The 21185-nt window shown below is 35.3% G+C and overlaps 1 protein-coding gene across 1 annotated transcript in view; it reads right to left on the reverse strand.

Annotated features, from left to right (window-relative positions):
* Window positions 1-21185, reverse strand: part of myo1d (myosin 1D) — a 126434-nt gene that overhangs the window by 84144 nt on the left and 21105 nt on the right. The window contains exons 2-11 of the mRNA XM_073828070.1: window positions 20404-20612; window positions 17908-18001; window positions 16284-16449; window positions 15062-15115; window positions 14643-14738; window positions 13705-13821; window positions 13402-13605; window positions 12834-12979; window positions 8555-8669; window positions 8252-8422 (exon numbers count right to left, since the gene is read on the reverse strand). Coding sequence (XP_073684171.1) covers window positions 8252-8422; window positions 8555-8669; window positions 12834-12979; window positions 13402-13605; window positions 13705-13821; window positions 14643-14738; window positions 15062-15115; window positions 16284-16449; window positions 17908-18001; window positions 20404-20612 — 1372 coding nt within the window. The remainder of the gene's footprint in view (window positions 1-8251; window positions 8423-8554; window positions 8670-12833; window positions 12980-13401; window positions 13606-13704; window positions 13822-14642; window positions 14739-15061; window positions 15116-16283; window positions 16450-17907; window positions 18002-20403; window positions 20613-21185) is intronic.

The following is a 21185-nucleotide window of genomic DNA, read 5'->3' on the forward strand; positions in this document are numbered from 1 at the left end:
CGACAAAGTTATGGCGAGAAATGAGAAACAGGAAGTGTCTAATAACTGTTGACCACATTGCCTGATTCTGATGAAACTTCACCAGTTTGTTCGTTGTATGATGCCGATTCCATAAATGTGACTATTATGAGTCAAAGTTATAGCGCCACCAACTGGCAGCAGGAAGCGTGTCATTTTCAAAATGCTTTGATATCAGCCTCTTAATTTTACTCGATTTTCTTTAAACTTCATCAAAATCATGTCAAAACACGGCCGATAAGAATATGTAAAGGGGTCGATGATAAATCAAATGCTGTTGCCATGGCAACATGTCAAACTTTAAAATTAGATTCCTGTCTTTTCGAGGCAGTTAACATGCTTAGAATTTCATGAAACTCAACACACACATCAATATTTATGATAGTTAGACACTGGCAAAAGGTCATAAATGGGCGTGGAGCAGGCACTCTATAGCGCCATCTTTTGACAAAAGTTGGGGGGTTAGTTTTTCCTACAGTCACTAAACTCTGTACATATATTAATCTCATCAATTTGGACAACTTTCTAAATCAAACTCATTAGCTGAGACCAACAGGAAGCCGGCTATTTTGATTTGAATGTGGATTTTTGGAAAAATCAGGCTGTAAACAAATGCACACTACTTCTAAGAACAACCAGCTGTTCACACCAAACTTTTTTAACATGAAGAGAATATTCTGAAGATGTTAAATTGCGACCGGATTTTGGATATCTTGAACGGTGTGGACGTGGTGATTTTTTAAAGATATAGTAAAAAATATTTTTATATCTTTAAAGTGCAGCATCCAAACTCTTTAAAACTTTTTTCACACAGAGATCTAATCATTCTGAGCAAGTGCTGGAAATAAAAAATGTATACAAGCTTCTATGAATTAAAGAAAATTTAAAAAAGAACTCAGAAACCTGCTGTCACTCTGGTGAATGTCTCTACAGTATGTGTGTGCGTTCAGTCAGGCACAGAGAAGCTCATTATTGCAGGGGGGAGGGGTGAGAGGCAGAGAGGGTGACAGAGTAGAGAGCCATCCTACAGACCATCTTTGAACAAAATGCACATACTGTATGTAGTGTAATTACATAAATAGGTCTGATCTTTGAGAGTCTGATATTTTGAGAAAATATAAAGGGTCACTAAGTCTTTCATTGTTCATTTTTTGCAGTTGTTGTTTTTTATTTATTTTTTACTTAACTGTACCATGAACTTGTCCTATTCAGTCACATAGCAAAAGATTTTAAAAAATACAACTTTTTAGCATGATCAATTTATCTTCATTGATAGACAATATTTACATAGTGTTATTTATTGAATATAAAATCATAATAATAAAAAATTAAGACAAACTTTGACAACAAAACAAACGTTACTGTTATCTCTTCAAAACATCTGAAAACCATAATTTTAAGATCAGTTATATATATGTATCACCCCGTTAAAATACTCAACTTGATTTTTAAAGATATTTTGAAAGAATGAAGCGTTTATAGAGCACTTTATTGTGTATTGCTGTACACCCACATGAACTGTGTTCATGTTCATGTTAATTCACAGTACATAAACTTTATATGAATACTTTTTTTAGCTTAATATTAATTAACATTAATAAATGCTATTTATTTATTGGTCATGTTAACTGATATAGTTAATTTTAACAAATGAAACTGGATGGCAACATTTTATATTTTGTGTGTATGTGTCTGTGTGTTGATTTTAAAGTGTAACCCTTTCAATTCTGTAAACTTAAAATCCAAACTAGCAGATGGTTACTGTGAATGCATGTGCCAACTGGGCACCGTCTTCCTTATTGATTCTTAGTTATGACAACAATTGATTTTATACAAAAATATATTATACAAAAATTGTACAGATAGGTAACAATGACATTTAAGCAGAAGTGGTGGATATAAAGGAAGCAATAATAACATTTTGCTATCATCATGAATTACATGTTCTTATTTGTAGCATACTGGTTCACAGTTGGCATCTATCTGAAGTCCTTGCATTGATTGCATTTAATTAAATCAACATTATATTTGGTCAGTCTGATCTTGAGGCCTTAGAGATGTTAAATTGTGAAGATCTTGAGTTTTCATTAAAGGGCGTGTCCGTGGTGGCCTGACAAAGTTTGATGTTTCTGCATAGACATAGAAGTGGTTATAACTTAGCCTGAAAATGTCTGATCTGCCACAAAATTCACAGGTTTGGTAAGAGTCCTGGCCTGAAGACACCTAAAGACCAATATTCAGATATTATCATAGCGCCACCTGTTGGCAGCAGGATATCTCATATATTTCACTAACTCAAACACACCAAGGTCAATCTGCACCAAACTTCATATGTTTGATAATAGTGCTGGCCTGAACACATCTACATGTCAATAATCAGTTATAGGCATAGCGCCACCAGCTGGCAGCAGCAATTTTGGCACATTTAAATGACTTATGACATATTTTTTCTATATTTACTGTATTAAAAGCATACTGCCCACCGATTGCTGTTTTCCTGAAGCCACCGGTCGGCGGTGAGCCCGGGTGCGAGGGCCCGTTCATCGCTGCTCGCAGCTTTAATTAGGGCCCGAGCCCAGAATGGGCGAAGGCCCTATTGTTTTTCTAAGGATTATTATTATTATTATTATTATTATTATTATTATTTCATCAATGTTTTGGGTCATTTCGGGGCCCTTAACATACACGAAAACTCTTGAAACTTTGCACACACATTGGAACCTGCGGCCATCAGGGCCGGACAAACTTTGACATGGGGGGGTGACCTGGGGGGGGCGTGGCACAGCGTTAAAAATTTTTACTTTTGAGGGACTCTGGAGCACACACCGGTTGACCTACATTTATCAAAATTCATACACATATAGACCCCATTGGGCCGAACAACTTTCATGCTCAAAGTCAGTGCTTCGCCCAACAGGAAGTCAGCTATTCAGGGATGTCTAAAAAGCGCATGCAATGGAATTTGATATACTCCTCCTAGGTGTATCCACCGATGGCCACCAAACTCGGTCAGCATGATCTCAAGACATTGGGGACGCAAAATTGCCAGGGGAATTTTGATATTTCGAACGGTTTGGCCGTGGCGGGGCGACAAAGTTATGGCGAGAAATGAGAAACAGGAAGTGTCTAATAACTTTAACACACTTTGTCTGATTTTGACCAAACTTCAGCAGTTTGTTCATCGTCTGATGCCGATCACAGAGATGTGACTATTATGAGTCAACGTTATAGCGCCACCAACTGGCAGCAGAAAGCGTGACGTTTTTGAAACGCTTTAAACTCAGCCTCTTAATTTTACTCAATTTGCTTCAAACTTCATCCCAATAATGTCAAAACACGACCGATAAGAATCTGTGAAGGACGTTATCCATAACTTTTATCATGTTGCCATGGCAACGTGTCAAACTTTAACTTTAGTTTTTTGTGTTTTTGAGCCACTTAAAATGCTTAGAATTTCATGAAACTCAACACACACATCTGTATTAATGACAGTTAAACACTGATAAAAGCCCATAAATGGGCGTGGAGCAGGCGCTCCATAGCGCCACCTTTTGACAAAAGTTGGGGGGTTACTTTGTCCTACAGTCACCAAACTCGGTACATATATTGGACTCATCAAGCCGGACAACTTTCTAATTTACACCCATTAGCTACGACCAACAGGAAGTCAGCTATTTTTATTTAAATATGGATTTTTGGAAAAATCAAGCTGTGGAATTTGAAATACTCCTCCTAGAACTTTCCACCGATGGCCACCAAACTCGGTCAGCATGATCTCAAGATATTGGGAATGCAAAATTGCCAGGGGATTTTTGGTATCTCGAACGGTTTGGCCGTGGCAGGGCGACAAATTATGGCGAGAAATGAGAAACAGGAAATGTCTAATAATTTTGACACACTTTATCTGATTTTGACCAAACTTAAGCAGTTTGTTCGTCGTATGATACCGATCACAGAGATGTGACTATTATGAGTCAAATTTATAGCGCCACCAACTGGCAGCAGGAAGTGTGTTGCTTGCAAAACGCTTTTAAATCAACCTCTTAATTTTACTCAATTTGCTTCAAACTTCATCAGAATAATATCAAAACACGGCCGATGAGAATCTGTGAAGGGGTCCTTGATACATCAAATGCTGTTGCCATGGCAACATGTCAAACTTTAACATTTGTTTCCTGTGTTTTTAAATATAGCTGTGAATAAATTCATATCACTCATAGCAGAATCAGACAGTTCACACCAAACTTTGTCAACATGATGCCAAGATACTGAAGATGTTAAATTGTGAACGGCTTTGGGACATCTTGAACGGTGTTGATGTGGTGATTTATGAAAGTAACAATAAAAAAGATGAAGAGTTATTTTCATGTATCTTTAAATTGTATTATTCTAACTCATCAAAACTTTTTACATATAAAGAACAAGAAATTCTTAGGAAATACGTGTAGTTTCAAAATGTTATCATGCTCAGAGGCCCCAAAAACATTAAAAGTGTCACATAAATTTGTCAGATTAAAGCTCTAATACCAGGGATGAACACTAGAGGTCCTCATAAGATAAGGAATCGTTTGACCTTTAATGCTATTTAGCTCATTCTCAGTGTATAAGAATGAAAATAATCCATAGAATCAGTTGATATAGACTGTACTGTCAGTGTACTTTTACATAATTATTTTGTATAGGTGCTTAAAGAGCATTAAAATCTTTTTTTAATCTTTTAAGGAAAAATTATATGATTTATATACATATATACAATCTCACTGATAGAATAAAAAATCTTATAAGTATGACACTATACTGCTCAGTTCACTTAATTAGAATGAGAAACAAATACATCAACTAAGTTAATATGTATTTATTTTTAATATATTTGTTTATAATTATTTCACAGATGCTTATAGATCATTAAAATAATATTTAAAAATGGATGTAGATCATAAAACATGGTAACTATTTAAAATAGGGTCTCTTTTGTTAACATTGGTTAATGAACTAACACACGAACGAACAACGAACAATATATTTGTACTCGATTTTCTTCAAACTTCATCAGAATGATGTAAAAACACGGCCGATGAGAGTCTGTAAAGGCGTCCCTGATGCCTCAAATGCTGTTGCCATGGCAAATAAATAAAAATACAAAATACATTCAAATATTTGTTTCCTGTGTTTTTGAGGCAGATAGCGTGCCTAGAATTTTATTTTCCATTTTCAATTTTCAATGATTTATTATATATTTAAAGTGCAGCATCCTAACTCTTTGAAACTTTTTTCATACAAATAACTATTCATTCTGATTAAACACAGTTCATTTCATAATTATACAAAACTCCACGAATGAAAGAAAATTAAAAAACAAATCTGATCTCACTCTGCTCTGCACTCTATGTGTGTGTTTGTGTGGTAAGTGGCTGAGTGTAAGGAGGTGGGATGGGTGGTAAGAGAAAGAGTCAGACAGGAGGAGAGACAGTTAGGGTTAGTCCAAAGGGTTATTGTGAATGCATGTGCCAACTGGGCACCGTTTTCCTGATGCTATCGGGATGGCGACTGCCAGACGGCGAGGGCCCGGTCAACGCTGCTTGCAGCTTTAATATTGACTTTATTCTTGTGATATTTTGTAATATTTTGACTTTATTCTCGTAATTTTGACTTTATTCTAAAAATATTTTGACTTTATTCTCAAAATATTTAGACTTTATTTTCGTAATATTTTGACTTTATTCTCTTAATATTTCGACTTTATTCTCATAATCTTTTTTTTTTAATGTGGCACTAAAACGCCATTGTAATTTTATAATCTATCTATAATCCCCAGAATTAAATCCAAAAAGAGCGAATGTATGAAATAATGAACCATTTAACTCTTCCTCACTGCTACTAAGTACGGATAGTGCAGCTTATGACAGAGCAAGCTTCATGTTTTCTGTCAGCCCCAAGTAAAGAGAAAAGCAGTACAGAGAAAGAACTCCAATCCACAGAGCATACATTTCATACTTGAAATCAAGGGAAAAACTTTCCCTCTTAAACAAAGACTGCAGAGGAAAACATCAAAGCAAAAAGGGTAAAAATCCTGTAGAAAAAAAAGAGAGATGCGGCCACAGCGTTTTAACAAGCAACCATTAATTATGCTGTTAAACCGGCCTGCACATACCTCCCAGAGAGGATGTCTATCACCACAAACAAGCCTGGAAACATCTCAAGAGGTGGCTGTGAAAGACAAAGTGTCACAGCCTGGATCTAATATGTGAGATAAACACACACCTGAATACATTAGAGAGCTTTCCTTATCCATTTCCCCCTACTGACCCATCACATGCTCATTTCGCATGTCAAATTTTGCGAGAGTGGCCTTTACATAAATAGATTAGCCATATCTAAAACATACACTATGAAATGGATACACGCATGCAGATGTTTGTGCTCACGCGCAGCAGGAGAAAGGCACATCATCTATCTAGCTAACAGGCCTGAGATTCCTCCACAGTGAGGAGTAATCCTCTGCATTACAAATGAGCTCTGAAGGACACTTATTATTCCTGCATCCAGGGAGACTTTTGATTATTCACACAGCCTGACGTGAGAGAATTATCGTGGGGGCAGGCGATGCCTGCTCACTTCTCCTTCCCCCTTCAGTGTAAATACAGGATGAGGACACATTTGAGGAGTGCATTTTGATAAAGTTGTACCTAAACTCACCCTCAGCTGGGTCTGTGCCCAGGGCAATGCACGAAGGGCCGATTAGTGTCCAGATATCCAGTCTGTCTAGAAGCTCTGCAAGGTGGGTTATGTTTACATTTCATTTCGTTCACTGCCTTGTTCTATCTTTATCTCAGCCTGTCTTCATCCATTACTCTCCTACTCCCTCTCGCTTTCTGACATTTCGCCAAGGCTGTGAGACATCAGTCTTACTTGCTTCCATTGGTCGCCAGTGACATCACCATAGGCTCAGCACTGTGAAATACTGGAGGACATTTTTTCACTGACCATTACTGCCTCCTTGTGTTGGTTCAGGGTAATGCATACAATTCAATTATGTTTAGAATAGCATACTATAATACTACACTACCAGTCAAAAGTTTTTGAACAGTAAGTTTTTTTTTTTCAAGAATTCTCTTCTGCTCATCAAGCCTGCATTTATTTGATCCAAAATACAGCAAAATCTGTAATATTGTGAAATATTTTTAGAATGTCATTTATTCCTGTGATCAAAGCTAAATTTTTAGCATCATTACTCCAGTCTTCAATGTCACATGATCCTTCAGAAATCATTCTAATATGCTTATTTGCTGTTAAAGAAACATTTTTATTATTATTAGCAATATTTAAAACAGTTGAGTAAATGTACATTTTTTCATGGATTTATTGATCCAAAGATCAACATTTATCTGAAATAAAAAGCTTTTGTAGCTTTTTTAACATTATACACTATACCATTCAAAAGCTTGGAGTCAGTACTTATATATATATATATATATATATATATATATATATATATATATATATATATATATATTTTTTTTTTTTTTTTTTTTTTTTTTTTTGGAGGCGGGGTTATAGAAATTAATAGTTTTATTTAGCAAGGATGCTCTAAATTGATGAAAAAAGACATTTATAATGTTACAAAAGATTTATATTTCAGATAAATGCTGTTCTTCTGAACTTTCTTTTCATAAAAAAAATTTGCACTGAGCAGCAAATCTGAATATTAGAATGATTTCTGAAGGATCATGTGACTGTAGTAATAAAGCTAAAAAATCAGCTTTGAAATCAGAAATTACATTTTAAAAATTTATTTAAATAGAAAGCAGTTATTTTAAATAGTAAAAATATTTTACTGTTTTTACTATGGATCAAATAAATGTTCCACTGGGTACTGTAGACTATAGTTTAAAAGTTTGAAGTCAGTATGAGCTTTTTTCGACTTTAATAAAGCATTAAATTAATCAAAATGTAATAAATATTGTTCTTTTGAATTTTCTATTTATAAGGAATCCTGAAAAAACATCAGTTTCCACCAAAATATTAAGCAGCACAACTGTTTTCAACACTGATAATAAAAAAGAATTGTTTATTGAGCACCAGATCAGCATATTAGAATGATTTCTGAAAAATCATGTGATGGCTGCTGAAAATGTATTATAATAGAGTACAGTTATTTTAAATTGTGTCACTGCATTGCTATTTTTACTTTATTTTTGATCAAATAAATGCATCCATGTGTTATTTTCAGTACCTTGCGGCTGGTGTAGTGGGCATGTTTCGCCAGTTTTCCATTGAGAGCCTGCAGGAACATCTCATCAGTCACCTTCCCCACATTCATGCATGCCTCATCCAGGACCGCAAAAATGCCCTTATGCTGCTGTTCCACCAGATCCACGATGATCTGATTGTTGAAGTAGTCAATCTGTTTCCATGAACACACAAACAACAAAGCTTATTTAGTTATTGCAATAAAGCCAGAGAGATTCTTGCAAAATGATAATATAAACAGCAAAGATGTAAAAACATTGAGAAGAAACAATCAAATAAAACCCACATGTTTCCAGGGGATGCCCTCTCTTTGATACTCTTCCTGCTCTTGTTTCAACACCAGCTGAATGAAGAGCTGCTGTAGTTTCTCATTACAGTAGTTTATACAGAATTGCTCAAAGCTGGATAAAACAAAGGAAGAGTTTGTACAGACATTCTAATTATATTAAACCGAGCAGAATAATATTCTTAGAATAAGATCCTAATATGCACTACCGTTCAAAAGTTTGAGGCTCAGTAGGATTTTTAATGTTTTTAAAATAGTTTCTTATGCTCATTAAGGCTGTATTTATTTGATCAAAAATACAGAAAAAAAATCTGTAATATTGTGAAATATTATTGCAATTTAAAATTAGAGTTTTCTATTTTAATGCACTTTAAAAGATAATTGGTTCCTAAGATGCAAAGCTGAATTTTCAGCATCATTACTAAAGTCTTCTGTGTCACATGATCCTTCAGAAATCATTTTAATATGCTGATTTACAGTATTATCAATTTTGGAAACAGATGTGATGGTTCATATTTTTTTGGAATCTGTGATACTTTTTATCTGTAATTTTTTTTGTATTAATAAAAAGTTAAAAAGAACAGCATTTATTAAAAAAAATGTTTTTCTAACAATATAAGTCTTTACTAACACTTTGTATCAATTTAAAACATCGTTGCTGAAAAAAAGTGTTCATTTCTTTTAAAAACCTAAAGTTTTGAAAAGTAGTGTATATTGTTACAAAGAATTTCTATTTTAAATAAATCCTGTTCTTTTTAACCTTTTATTCAAAAAAACTATCAAAGGTTCCAAAATTGAAAATAAAGGTAACACTTTACAATAAGGTTCATTAGTTAACATTAGTTAACCATATTAGTTAACATGAACTAATAATGAACTGGACTTATACAGCATTTATTAATCTTTGTTAATGTTAATTTCAACATTTACTAATACATTATTAAAATTTTGTTAACATTAGTTAATGCAGTGTGAACTAACATGAACAAACAATGAACAACTGTATTTCCGTTAACTAACGTTAATAAAGATTAGTAAATACATTAACAAATGTATTGCTCATGGTTAGTTCATGTTAGGTAATACATTAACTAATGTTTAACTAATGAACCTTATTGTAAAGTGTTACCAAAATAAAAAGCATCACAACTGTTTCAAACATTGATAATAAATCAGCATATTAGAATAAAGGATCATGTGACACTGAAGACTGGAGTAATGATGCTGAAAAATCAGCTTTGCATCACAGAAATGTATAGAAAAAGTATATTAAAATATAAAACAATTATTTTAAATCCCAATAACATTTCACAATATTACAATATTGTTTTTTCTCTATTTTTAATCAAATAAATGCAGTCTTGATGAGCATAATAGACTTCTTTAAAAAAAATAAAATAAAATTAAAGCTGCGAGCAGCGATGAACGGGCCCTCGCACCTGGGCTCACCGCCGACCGGTGGCTTCAGGAAATCAGCAAACGGTGGGCAGTATGCTTTTAATACAGTAAATATAGAAAAAAGTCATTAGTCATTTAAATGTGCCAAACTTGCCGCTGCCAGATGGTGGCGCTATGCTTGTAACTAATTATTGGCATGTAGATGTGTTCAGGCCAGCACTATTATCAAACATATGAAGTTTGGTGCAGATTGACCTTGGTATGTTTGAGTTAGTGAAAGATATGATATATCCTGCTGCTAACAAGTAAGAACAAGATTCATGATAACAAAATGTTATTATTGCTTGCTTTACGTCCACCACTTCTGCTGAAATGTCATCGTTACCTATCTGTACAATTTTTGTGTGGATATTGCTTTGCTGGTGACTCCTGTTATAAGACATCACTCTTAAGCGCTACATTACTAAGAATCAATAATGAAGACGGTGCCCAGTTGGCACATGCATTCAAAGTAACCCTCTGCTAGTTTGGATTTAAAGTTTACAGAATTGAAAGGGTTAGACTTTAAAATCAACACACAGACACATACACACAAAATATAAAATGTTGCCATTCAGTTTTATTTGTTAGCATTAACTATATTAGTTAACATGACCAATAAATAAATAGCATTTATTAATGTTAATTAATATTAAGCTAAAAAAAAGTATTCATATATAGTTTATGTACTGTGAATTAGCATGAACATGAACACAGTTCATGTGGGTGTACAGCAATACACAATAAAGTGCTCTATAAACTCTTCATTCTTTCAAAATATCTTTAAAAATCAAGTTGAGTATTTTAACGGGGTGATATATATATTTATAACTGATCTTAAAATTATGGTTTTCAGATGTTTTGAAGAGATAACAGTAAAGTTTGTTTTGTTGTCAAAGTTTGTCTTAATTTTTTATTATTATGATTTTATATTCAATAAATAACACTATGTAAATATTGTCTATCAATGAAGATAAATTGATCATGCTAAAAAGTTGTATTTTTTAAAATCTTTTGCTATGTGACTGAATAGGACAAGTTCATGGTACAGTTAAGTAAAAAATAAATAAAAAACAACAACTGCAAAAAATGAACAATGAAAGACTTAGTGACCCTTTATATTTTCTCAAAATATCAGACTCTCAAAGATCAGACATATTTATGTAATTACACTACATACAGTATGTGCATTTTGTTCAAAGATGGTCTGTAGGATGGCTCTCTACTCTGTCACCCTCTCTGCCTCTCACCCCTCCCCCCTGCAATAATGAGCTTCTCTGTGCCTGACTGAACGCACACACATACTGTAGAGACATTCACCAGAGTGACAGCAGGTTTCTGAGTTCTTTTTTAAATTTTCTTTAATTCATAGAAGCTTGTATACATTTTTTATTTCCAGCACTTGCTCAGAATGATTAGATCTCTGTGTGAAAAAAGTTTTAAAGAGTTTGGATGCTGCACTTTAAAGATATAAAAATATTTTTTACTATATCTTTAAAAAATCACCACGTCCACACCGTTCAAGATATCCAAAATCCGGTCGCAATTTAACATCTTCAGAATATTCTCTTCATGTTAAAAAAGTTTGGTGTGAACAGCTGGTTGTTCTTAGAAGTAGTGTGCATTTGTTTACAGCCTGATTTTTCCAAAAATCCACATTCAAATCAAAATAGCCGGCTTCCTGTTGGTCTCAGCTAATGAGTTTGATTTAGAAAGTTGTCCAAATTGATGAGATTAATATATGTACAGAGTTTAGTGACTGTAGGAAAAACTAACCCCCCAACTTTTGTCAAAAGATGGCGCTATAGAGTGCCTGCTCCACGCCCATTTATGACCTTTTGCCAGTGTCTAACTATCATAAATATTGATGTGTGTGTTGAGTTTCATGAAATTCTAAGCATGTTATCTGCCTCGAAAAGACAGGAATCTAATTTTAAAGTTTGACATGTTGCCATGGCAACAGCATTCGATTTATCATCGACCCCTTTACATATTCTTATCGGCCGTGTTTTGACATGATTTTGATGAAGTTTAAAGAAAATCGAGTAAAATTAAGAGGCTGATATCAAAGCATTTTGAAAATGACACACTTCCTGCTGCCAGTTGGTGGCGCTATAACTTTGACTCATAATAGTCACATTTATGGAATCGGCATCATACAACGAACAAACTGGTGAAGTTTCATCAGAATCAGGCAATGTGGTCAACAGTTATTAGACACTTCCTGTTTCTCATTTCTCGCCATAACTTAGTCGCCTTGCCACGGCCAAACCGTTCGAGATATCAAAAATCTCCTCGCAATTTAGCGTCCCCAATGTCTTGAGATCATGCTGACCGAGTTTGGTGACAATCCCATGGAATTCCTGGGAGGAGTACGTTAAATTCCAGAGCATGCGCTTTTTAAACAGCCCTAAATATCTCACTTCCTGTCAGGTGGAGCCTATGACATAGAGTACAAAAGTTGTTTGGCTCAGTGAGATCTATATGTGTACCGAGTTTCATATCAATACATGCAAGTATGTGTGCGCAGTACATCAAGTTTTCAAACTGTGTTCCAGGGGGCGCTGTAGAGGCCCTGAACCACGCCCGGGTCCCAGCCTCTGTGGCGTCCTGATGGCCGCAGATTCCGACGTGTGTGCAAATTTTCAAGAGTTTTTGAGTATGTTAAGGCCCCCAAAAGTGCCCGGAAGGTTGAAAAAAAGAAAAAAAAAAAAAAAAAAAAAAAATAATAACCCTTAGAAGAACAATAGGGCCTTCGCCCTTTTGGGCTCGGGCCCTAATAAAAAAATCTTACTGATCTCAAACTTTTGAAGTGTATGTATGGTACACCATATGCTCTCACCTGTTATTCTGAAAGATCTCAAAGCCATAGATGTCCAGGACTCCAATGACTGTGTTCTTCCCATGAACCTTGGCGTCATAGTTTCTCACCTCAATGATATCATTGATCCTTCCGACAATCCAACAGAAAAGCCGCTCATAAATGGCCTGTAAGAAGCAAATAAAGAATGAAACTGGTGGATGAAGAAACGTAGATGTGAATAGTTTAGTCAGTCAGTTAGGTTTTTCTGTCTTTTTATTGTTTTTATAGCCATTATGAGATAAATATTAATAGCTAAAGAGAAAAAAACAAAAATAAAAGACAAACATCACAGTATATTAAGACATATACATACAGTCAAACCAAAAAATATTCAGACACCAGATATAATTTTTTGATATTTTTTTACTAGTGGGTGCAGTCATTTGTGTAAGTGAGGATAGCAAAATTAAGTAAACTGTGACATATTACACCCAAAAATTCTTTATACAATGGACTACCAGTAAAACTGATAAAAATGTGAGAGCAAAAATTATTCATACATATTTTGCTTAAGTGTTTTTTCTTTAATTGCTAATTCAATTCATACCTTGGCCAAAGCATCGCGGCCATAACTGGCCTCTTGATGAGTGTGCTGTTTGTCAATGACATCACGGCCGGTGGCCACAGTACGATAGAGCAGAGCTTTTTCTACATTTTCATCTTTGGTTGACAATAAATCCCCCAGAATGGACACTAGCTTAGAGTTTTCAATGAGAGTCACATCTCCATCACTTCCAAACTTCAGATTGCCCTGAAAAAAGATCAAATAATTCATCAATCAAAAACTTTGGGATACAGCAACTAGCTGCAGTTAGTAATACTCTTTATACAAGCTTAGGAAATACTTCACCAGATGCAAGATGGTAGCCAGGATCTTGTAGACCGTCTGAATCTCCTCTGCAGTGAATCCAATGACCTTCATGGCATCAGTGACAGCTTTAAAATCAGCACTGTCATTTATAGAGGACTGTGAGATTGAAAAGATCATCTTGAGTGAGTTACGGTCAAAAAACAACAGCTGAGAGATCCTAAAACATTAAATAATGTTAAAACCCTTTCCGACAGTATGCTATTAATTCAGCTTTAGGGATAACAGCCTGGTTGGTCTTTACCTAAATGTAGACTGGCTAAAAGCCCTTCATTTAATGAAGGTAAATCAATGCCTTTGAAATGGGAGGTCATTAAACCCATCACATTCACATCTAATTTATAGCCAAGCAATTAAAAGCAGAAAATTGCTGACACAGCAACTCAATCCCTACACTTCCTAAAACGAGTGCAACACCCGAAACGCTAATTATTCTGGCATGCTCATGGCTAACAGCTCCTGCAGAGAAACTCTGATTTTATACAACAGGAACCTTTTGCAGCCACAGTTGTGCTGGACAGAGTGTGAAGTTTAGCCAGCATGTGCACCTATAAAAGACTTGGGAACTGGCATGAAATTTTCAAAGCGCTGCGGGCTGTTTGTTTCAGACCTCTGTGAGCTCAACAATCCAGCCTGTTCCATGACGACACCTTGTTTGTTGCTCTAAATGTGTTTTTGTGCCCGCTCATTAAACTCCCTACAGAAGCAATGGAACAGTGCTAAGTCATCACACCTCTTGGCTCAACAGGCTAAAGATATGAGGCAATTGCAAATAGGTTTTAATATGCACCGATGGCTACTGTACTCGTAAACAACTCCCTGCACAATCATGTGTGATTGCCCCGTAATGGTTTTCATATAATATTACACAAACCTTACCACCCATAATAGTCTGTTTTAATTTGTACATGATGCAATACCTTTATTTGGCCTCCAACTTTGATGTAGGTGTACACTGTGGGATCTCTCTGAATGTGCAGGGACCGCAGCTGAGCATCTGGAGCTCCTTTCACCAGCTGAAAAATACATTTAAAAAGACTTTGACTTTTCCCATTGGATCATTTCTCCTGTGTTGATATGGAGCAGCGTGTAAATTATAGTCTTGGTAATAATGGTTTGCAGAGCATCAACAATCAGATGGAATTGTTCTGATGTTCTGCACATGTTTTGAAGCAACGGGACATTATTTTGTGGGAGCAATAAAAGTGAGAGATGATTGGGCTTTGAAGGCTCTGACAGAGGAGAGTCATAAACAGGTTTAGTGGGATTTGTTTGGTGTCTGGAAAGGCTGGCAAAACAAAAACGGCCTTTTAATGTCTGCGGTGAGTCTGTCACTCACCTGGTAGAACGAGTGGAAACTTCTCTCTCCTTCCTGCTGAAAAATGACTCGGGACTGAGGAAGAAATGAAAAAAAAAAGGTAAGGCTGAAGATCATATGAATTCATAATAAACATAAATAGTAAGTAATAAAATGTATTACAACAATACATTTTATTGTATTAGTACAATGATTGTAGTCCAAAAATCCAATCAAAATTTTAAGGCAAGTTGCGTTTATTACTAAATAAAAATTAAGGGTGGGAATCTTTCGGTACCTCAAGATTAGATTAATATCGATTATTGGGGTCAAGATTCAATTAAAAATCGATTCATGATTTTGTACCAATTTTTTTTGTCTATAGTACGGTTAGTCCTGATTTAAGAAATCATGGTTTCCTGTTAACTATTATAGTATAACTACTTCCTAATAAATCAAAATTATTTGACACTTCCCATTAGGGATGTGCCCGAATACAGTTTTCGGAAAGGAAATGACTTGTACTACGAAACCCCTAAAGGGAACAAATACAAGATGGGAGGGGAAAATATATTTCAATGGTTTCTCTTGCAATTATATCACTGGGTAATAACACTGTATATAAATTGCAGGCATCAGGGAGTCGGAATTGAAATTGGTTTTGAATGCGCGCTCGCCTTTTACTTTCACTTTCAAGATTCGCGATCACACACACTCTGTGTAAAGAGAGTTTTCATAAATCGTCATCAATTGGCCATACTGGCAGCACTGAACGTAAACAATGCCACTGAACCGATCGAAACGTGCATATATTTCTGATTATTGCTGCTGAAAATGGTCAATTTATTGTTATTGTCTGTACTAATCGGTCAGACCGAACGAAACATTTGGAGTACTATAGGACTGCCAAAATTATGACAAATCAAGGAACAAGAGTGCAAAAAACTGTCTGAGGAACAAAAAGCATTTGTAGGTGGCCAAACTGAACCAGGATGTCCAGGACAACATTTGTGTTTGTTCTTATCATATCTTATTAATACTGCTTGTACGTATCTTTACCACTGATTGTCAAAATAATGCGCCCTTTCCTGTTCACTAAGTCCCATTTTGAACATGTTGAATCGCAATTCATATGTAAATCGATTTTTTCCCCTACCCCTAATAAAAATACTGAAGAAATTTAGTAATATTGCTATTGTAATTAATCCAGCATCCATATGACATTTCTTAACTGCTTCATTGTCTCCTCTTTAGTGCCCCCTACCTTCTCAAGCAGGTAGTTGTTGATGTGGCCGCCAATGGGGTCTCCCTTAAAATCAAAGTTGATATCCATGTACTTGCCGAACCGGCTGGAGTTATCATTGCGGTTGGTCTTGGCGTTCCCAAAAGCCTCCAGGACGCAGTTGGACTTCAGCAGCATGTTTTTCACCCTAAATAAACACACATCGTTTAATTTCTACTGCATTTATTAGCCACTTGTGCATCAGTTCACCACTACAGCTGACGAGTGTCAGTTTCAATATGAGGCTGATGGATCTTATTGCTCCTGACATTTGGTATTAGCGTAAATACACAAAACTGTCTGTATGAAGCCTTTATGAGCAAGCATACACGGTTATATCTGGCTATTTTAGTGTATATAGTATCACCATGTGGTATCCCAGCATGGTGGTTAAAAGTGTTTCAGTGGATGATTTATGAGGCCTGCTGTACGGGTCAGACCACAGAATGCTCAACACTGGTTCTGCTTCCGAACAGCCATGCATGACCTGCACTGCACATTGAAGGAAGGTGCCCTACTCGGTGCCTGACAAGCTGAAAAGGTCCTAACCCTGCTCTACTGTTACAAGGCTTTCAGGCATTAATCAGGACACTTTCTCTATTTTGTGACCTAAATACCTAGAGCATCCTGTAAAATTCAATTTTGCCTTAGATTTGGACTAATAGCACAGTGCTGCCCAACTCGGTATCCCAATAGCCCCATCAAAGTTAATTATTTTTAATTATGTTTTAATGTATTTGTTTTAAAAGCATCATACCTGTTTTATAGGTTCAACAAAGCAACATCTAAGTCTTATTACTCTCTAAAACCTGCTTAAATTCCCCCTCAAGTAAGTTACCCTAGTAGGACTACTAAAAATCAGTGATGGATGCCCCTGTGTTTTGGCATAATTTTAGATATACTTCCTGAAAAATATTTTCCGCTGATCAATGCCCAGTTTCCAAAGAGCTTTAACCTTTAGCAAGCAAAGAAAATAAACCATATCTTCTGGGTGCAGTAACACTGATATGAGATAATCTAATAGCACAGAGCACTATACATTTGACAGTGGATAACAGCTGCAAAGCATGATTTTATTGTTATTACTGTTACCGCACAGGTGAAACAAAAGAATGAAGGTCTATGCGGATATATTTAAAGATCTTTGTGATTAAACATGCCCTATATACTGTATTCCTATACTGGGGGTTATAGTTCTCAAGCTACACTGTTAAAAGAGAGATAAAGCAAAGAGCAAAGTAGAATTCCCTGTCATTTATTTATCAAGCTCGACTTGGATCCGTCATATTGCAATTAGCGCGACCCAGCGCTATTTTAATCTCTGCCCTACATTTCACTTCTGTCTCTACCCGTGAGGAGATTTATTATTCATTAACTTACTACCATGAGAATTTCACTTTGAAAATTCTGCTTTCTCTTAGTAACTAAGCAGTGATTCATATGTGATTCATTTTGAACTGCATCTACATAAGCAATATAAAATACTGCAATGCTTAGTGGATGTTGATTATAACATTAGGGAGGCATGCTATACAGCATGGTCTTAATATGACTCATCACTGCAGCAGTGAGGAGAGAGGAACAGAAAGGCTTTTGTTGTACATACCTCTCCACCTCTGCTCTTTGGCCGGGATTGGTGATAGCAGCAATATATTGCATAATATATTTACTAGCCTCCGTTTTTCCAGCTCCACTCTCCCCTGCAAAACAAACAAACAATGACTTATACTTACATGTATATAATATATAAGATGATTTCATAAACTGAAGTAACTAATTATAGCCATTACAATCTACAATAGAATTAAAAACCTGAGACCACTATAGTATATGGTTCTATTTTGGATCTTTTTTCACACACTACTAATAAAATTGAGTGAAAAATTAAGACATATTTTTATTTCTGAACTGTACTGTACACTACTGTTTAATATTTTGGGGTCATTAAATTTGTTTAAAGAAATTCATACTTCTATTCAGCAGTAGATTGATTACACTGTTAAAAAAAAATGCAGAAATTAAATCCGTAATATTACAAAATGCTTCTATTCCAAACAAATGCTTCTCTTTTGAACTTCCTATTAATCAAGAGTTTTATACAATGGTTTCCACAGTAATATTAAGCAGCAATAACTGTTTTCAACATTGATAATAATAAGAAATGTTTCCAGAGCACAAAATCAGCATATCAGAATGATTTCTGAAGGATCATGAGACACCGAAGACGGTAATAATGGCTAATGAAAATTCAGATTTGCACAGGTTTAATTTATTTAATTAAATACAATACAGTAAAATAGAAAAAGCTATTGTCAAAATGTAATAATATTACTTTTTCCCCTTTTTTTTTAACTTACTGACCCAAAACTTTTGAACAGTAGTGTAATTACATTACAACTATAACCATAAGATTAATTTTTATAGTTTTAAATACACACTGCCATTCAAAAGTTTGGTATCAGTACAAATTTTTATGTTTTTTAATGTCTTTTCTGCTCATTAAGGCTGTTTATTTGATTAAAAATGGAAAAAACAGTAATGTCGTGAAATATTATTGAAATGTAGAATAGCACTTTTCTATTTTAACATACTTTAAAATGTAGTTTATTCCAGTGATGCAAAGCTGAATTTTCAGCATCATTTTTCCAGTCTTTGGTGTCACATGATCCTTCAGAAATCGTTCTAATATGTTGATTTTATTTATCAATGTTGGAAACTGCTTAATATTTTTTTTGGAACATGTGATACTTTTTTTTTTTTTTTGAGTTTTTTGAGCATTTATTTAAAATAGAAATCTTTTGTAACAATATACACTACCATTCAAAGTTTGGGGTCAGTAAATCTTTTCTTTCCTCCTTTCTTTAAAAGAAACAAACACTTTTATTCAGCAAGGAGGTGTTAAATTGATCAAAAGTGATAGTAAAGACTTATATTGTTAAAAAGATGTCTATTTTAAATAAATACTATCCTTTTAACGTTTTATTTTTCAAAGAATTCTGAAAAAAGTATCACAGGCATCCGAAAAACATTAAGCAGCACATCTGTTTCCAACATTGATAATAAATCAGCATATTAGAATGATTTCTGAAGGATCGTGTGACACTGAAGACTGGAGTAATGGCTGATGAAAAATCAGCTTTGCATCACAGAAATAAATTAAATTTGAAAGTATATTCAAATAGAAAACTGATATTTTAAATTGCAATAATATTTCACACTTTTTTTCTGTATTTTTTATCAAATAAATGGAATTTTGATAATCATGAGAAACTAAAAAACATTAAAAATCTAAACTTTTGAATGCCGGTGTCCATTGTTACATTCTCCTGGTGCTAAGAGCAAGTCCGGAGGAGAAGAGTACAAACAAAAATAGCTTTTTAACCTATTTATCTTATCAGACAGTATTATTCAACCACACAAAGGCACTCATGGAATTTATTGGTCAAAAAAAACACCAAATAATGATCTCACTCTATTATACCTCATTCTAAAAAAATAAACATGTTCCTCTGTTTGCCACAAGATGGCACCACATATACCAAATATTTTTCCAATGTAGTCACCACCTGTGGTCACTCACTGGATAATAATCAATGTTTTCTTATAGAGGCAACATCTGAGTGGTCACCAGATTATTTCCCCCGAGCTATGTGTCCCACCTCAAAATAGTTCCACAGTGTCCCAGACGGAAAACAAACACTGTCTCAAAGAGACGTTTCTGTAGAAATTGTGAAACAACCATATTGTCGTTAATCTTTTTCACACAATGAGCATGTCTTGAGAAAGCAATTTGCTCATGCACTGAATTCTATTGTGAGCTTCAGTCCTCTTCAACTGGGAAACCACACACCACGTCAGTGCTGAGCTATTCTCATCTGACCACAGATCTAATCACATCATTCCCAGTCATACTGCGGCCCCACAAGAAGACCCCGAAAGCCTCTATTCCAGTAAGGCCTGTTATTTAATTGAATAGAAGCAAGACAAAAGGCTGTTTTTAATATTATTCGAGGATGAAGTAATGCATTTCGTCTCCTTAAAATGTATTACTTCAGTTAGTGGCTGCTTCTGGTGACTTACAACACATTCAGTCATAGTCTACCTGAGATAACAATGCAAGTGTCTTTGTTCCTTCTCTTCATGGCTTTGTACGCAGCATCGGCGATGGCGAATAGATGTGGCGGTCGCTCGTACAACTCTCTGCCTTTGTACTGCTCAATGGTGTCTCGTCCATAAATGTTCATGGCACGGTAAGGGTTAACCGACACCACCACTTCTCCGATGTAGCTGTAGATACGACCCTTTTCAAACCTGCAGGAGAAAGACCAGCACATCATTTATTTGCCGTATTCACATTCATGCATATTGTAGAATATTTATTTAACCATGGCTCTAACAGATCTGTTTGGTTTGCGGTCAGTGTGGCTTGTATAATCACATTTCAGAGCTTTATGTAAAGAAAGGGCAGAGTAATGAATTATCTCCATCTGGAATCAAAAGCAAATAAAAACGCAGGATAGTCAAGGTCATGTTTCATGAGCTGCATAATCTGTTTGCACAATAATAAATCCCGCTGAAAAGACAAGACCAGTGTGAATTTCTAGTCTTGTTAGTCCTGAACCATTCATCCAAATTACTATTATATCTCCATACCCACTCTAAACTGCTTACATATAGTCAGCTGTTGACGTTCACCCGTTTTGAAAAAACTGGCTGTTCTAAGCTGTTCCGTCCTCGGGGGAACCTCACTTCCTTGCACTTTTGAGCAGACCTGGGTCATGCCTAGAATAAGGCATCCTTTCTTCTAAACCTGCGGGTTTGCCAAGCCTCCCTCAGTTCCATCCTGCCCCAGTCAGTGTGCTTAGAAGTTTGAAGCATGACCTC

The sequence above is a fragment of the Garra rufa genome, chromosome 22 (genome assembly GCF_049309525.1).
Source record: "Garra rufa chromosome 22, GarRuf1.0, whole genome shotgun sequence".
NCBI classification, from domain to species: Eukaryota; Metazoa; Chordata; class Actinopteri; order Cypriniformes; family Cyprinidae; genus Garra; species Garra rufa.